At 29.2% G+C, this 2,768-nt stretch overlaps 1 protein-coding gene across 1 annotated transcript; it reads left to right on the top strand.

The window, feature by feature from the left end:
- The first annotated feature begins 320 nt into the window (after positions 1 to 320).
- LOC110101553 lies at positions 321 to 2,768 on the top strand. The gene is made up of 3 exons (XM_020829488.2): positions 321 to 613; positions 753 to 893; positions 2,602 to 2,768. Exons 1-3 carry the CDS (start codon positions 374 to 376, stop codon positions 2,689 to 2,691), a joined length of 471 nt encoding a protein of 156 aa, XP_020685147.1. The 5' UTR covers positions 321 to 373; the 3' UTR covers positions 2,692 to 2,768.

Genomic DNA, 2,768 nt, shown 5'->3' with positions numbered 1-2,768 from the left:
TAAAATTAATCAATATTTCATTCGCACCTTTTTATATTCTACCAACTCCACAACCGATAATTTTCTTAAAATCCCTACCAAATAACAAAAAATAATCAAACTAATTACATACATTTAAAAAATAATAATAATTATCAATACAAAATTTATATCTGTCTATTATATCAAAATGAATTTAAAAATTGATAAATTTATTTTAAAATTAGTGATTTGTATAAAATTTTTATTTTATGTTAATATAAAATAATTTTATTATTTTAATTTAATTTATATTAGAATATTAAAAATTTAGACAAAAGACCCGGTCCATCATCCAAAAGACAAGAAGAAACCATTTATTTATCCCCACAGAACTCCATATCTCAATGCCCATATGGAATCGAAGCAGAGGATATCCATTTCCTTCTACGAGGCACCGGTCCACCGGCCCAAAGTGCTGCGATCGGTAACCCGACCGGCCGCCGGACGATTCCGGCAGTCGACGACCCGCAGCTTCGACCGCAGGGCTATGCTCCTCGCTTACGCACAGCAGCTCCGGCGAATCCACCGCGATCGACAGGTGGCGCGCCCAGATTGGAGGAAATGGCAGATCGCATTCGCTACTCATGATGGGGTAAGCTAATCGATGAATTGAAGAATCCGCGATCGAAAATCTTCAATCGCTATCTTGAATTTGTTTTTTGTTTTTGTTTTTTTTTTTGTTTTTAATATGGAATTGCGAATTTGGTTTTGAGGTTGGATATTGAATGTAGATGACAAAGGGATCTCGCTGGGGGTTTCGGGTAATCGGAGTGAGACCGCGGCCGCGGTGGGGACCAGATTATGAGCGGCTTGAGGCCATGGACGGTGGCGGTGGAAAGGAGAAGCGGCGGTGGCGCGTCGGCCGAGTATGTGTATGGAATGATGCAAAAGTTTATTTTTTTAATGTGATTTTTTTTAAAACAGTATGTACTCCCTTTAAAAAAATGTATGTAAATAGTAAATTATTATATAAAAAATCAAAAAAAGGAAAAAAAACCTATATAAAAATACATTTTGAATAGTTTTATCAATTAAATAACACTTGTATAAATAATTAGAGGATTTACATTAATATTACAAAATTACTATCTATTTACATATTACATTAAATTTTTATCCTTTTTTATAAATTGTTTTAATATCTAATAGATATAAGCTATTTTTTAAAATTTTAAATAAGTTAATATTAATGATACTTTTGTAAACGAACAGTCTCATACTTACAGTTTATTACATGTTTTACCATTGTATTTCTTTATATAAAGAACTCTGTACACGCTACCTAAAGTTAATCAAATACTTTATCTTTTCTACCTCTGCTCTGTCTTCTTTCCCTGCACGTCTTCTCCCGTTTCCATTTCTGTCAACTTTTATCTGATTAATCTTATATAAATAAATATAAAGATTTAATTATTAAATGCATAAATATAGAAAAATTCTATGGTGTATATGTAAATCCTCCATATAATTATACTATACTTAATAAATAAATAAAATTTTAAATTGGAGATTTTTAAGTTTATGTGGTCTAATAAGAATGAATAGTATGCAATTTAATTTTCCTTTTGAAATAGTACTTAAAGAAAGTAAATCCTAATGTTTTTTTTTAATATTTCTTTGAAGAGTGAAGCTTTCTCTATATAAATAATAAAATGGAAAATTTTGATCATAAAAAATAATGATTTAAAATTCAATCTTGTAAAATAATAGATACATGGGTTGACTTTTAATATTTATAAATTTGTCCTTTATTTTATATATAACTTCCCTATAATTTATAGAATAAAAAAATTATTCAATAAACATCATGAAATTATCTTGCAATTTGTACATATTGTTTATGAATGATTATCATCTACTCTTGATTAATTTATTGTGAGGGTGCTAATATATTTTTTTAAGGGATTTTGGTCTGATTGAATGTGATGTAATTAATATATTTTGAATCAAATGCTTTGGAAAATATATTACTGAGGTCAATCAAACAATATAAATTGGTAAATTTGATTGTTTGTATTTGCAATATAATTATTAGGGTTGTCGAAAATGGGTTAAAGGATCATATTTGAATTCACCCGAAATTGATATATTTTTAACCTATTGGCCCAAATCTAACCCATTTACTAAATGGGTCATACCCCTGAAATTAAATTTGACCCGGCACACTAACCTATTTATATTAAAAAATGATTTTAAAGCAAAGTGAGTGGCACAAAACATGTTGAAATATCAATATAGTCTTTCTAACAATATCAATTAATAAATTTTAATTAAGGAGGTTTTAATATACAATGTTATATTTGATAAGCATTGATAATTATAAAGACAAATTTGATGCTACATAAAGCAAACCCATCAATAATGATCAATTTGAAATGGTGGGTCGACCTGATAATAAAATGGGTTGGAAAGTTGACTCGAGCATAACTCATTTATTAAATTGGTCAATCTGTACCCTGAAATTTCAGATCCGATGTAGTTCAGATTTCATGATCATGTCATTTATTTATCAACAACCCTAATAATTATGGGGACTTAGGAGTTAAACTAATGGTGATTTGTTTCATTCTAATATGGCAGAATCAATGGAGGCTTATGGTGCGTTGGATTTCGCGCAGATGGAGGCTTATGGGATCCTATTTCAAGTCTGAAAAATATCATCATATTTAGACATTATAAAAATAATAATAATATTCAAATATTACAAGAGATGTTCATAGAGTTATTTGATGCAAAGCTTTCATGTA

The sequence above is a fragment of the Dendrobium catenatum genome, unplaced genomic scaffold (genome assembly GCF_001605985.2).
Source record: "Dendrobium catenatum unplaced genomic scaffold, ASM160598v2 fragScaff_scaffold_1209, whole genome shotgun sequence".
Classification (NCBI taxonomy): domain Eukaryota; kingdom Viridiplantae; phylum Streptophyta; class Magnoliopsida; order Asparagales; family Orchidaceae; genus Dendrobium; species Dendrobium catenatum.
Note: the sequence above shows the minus strand (reverse complement) of the source record. Positions and strands in the feature narration are given on the sequence as shown.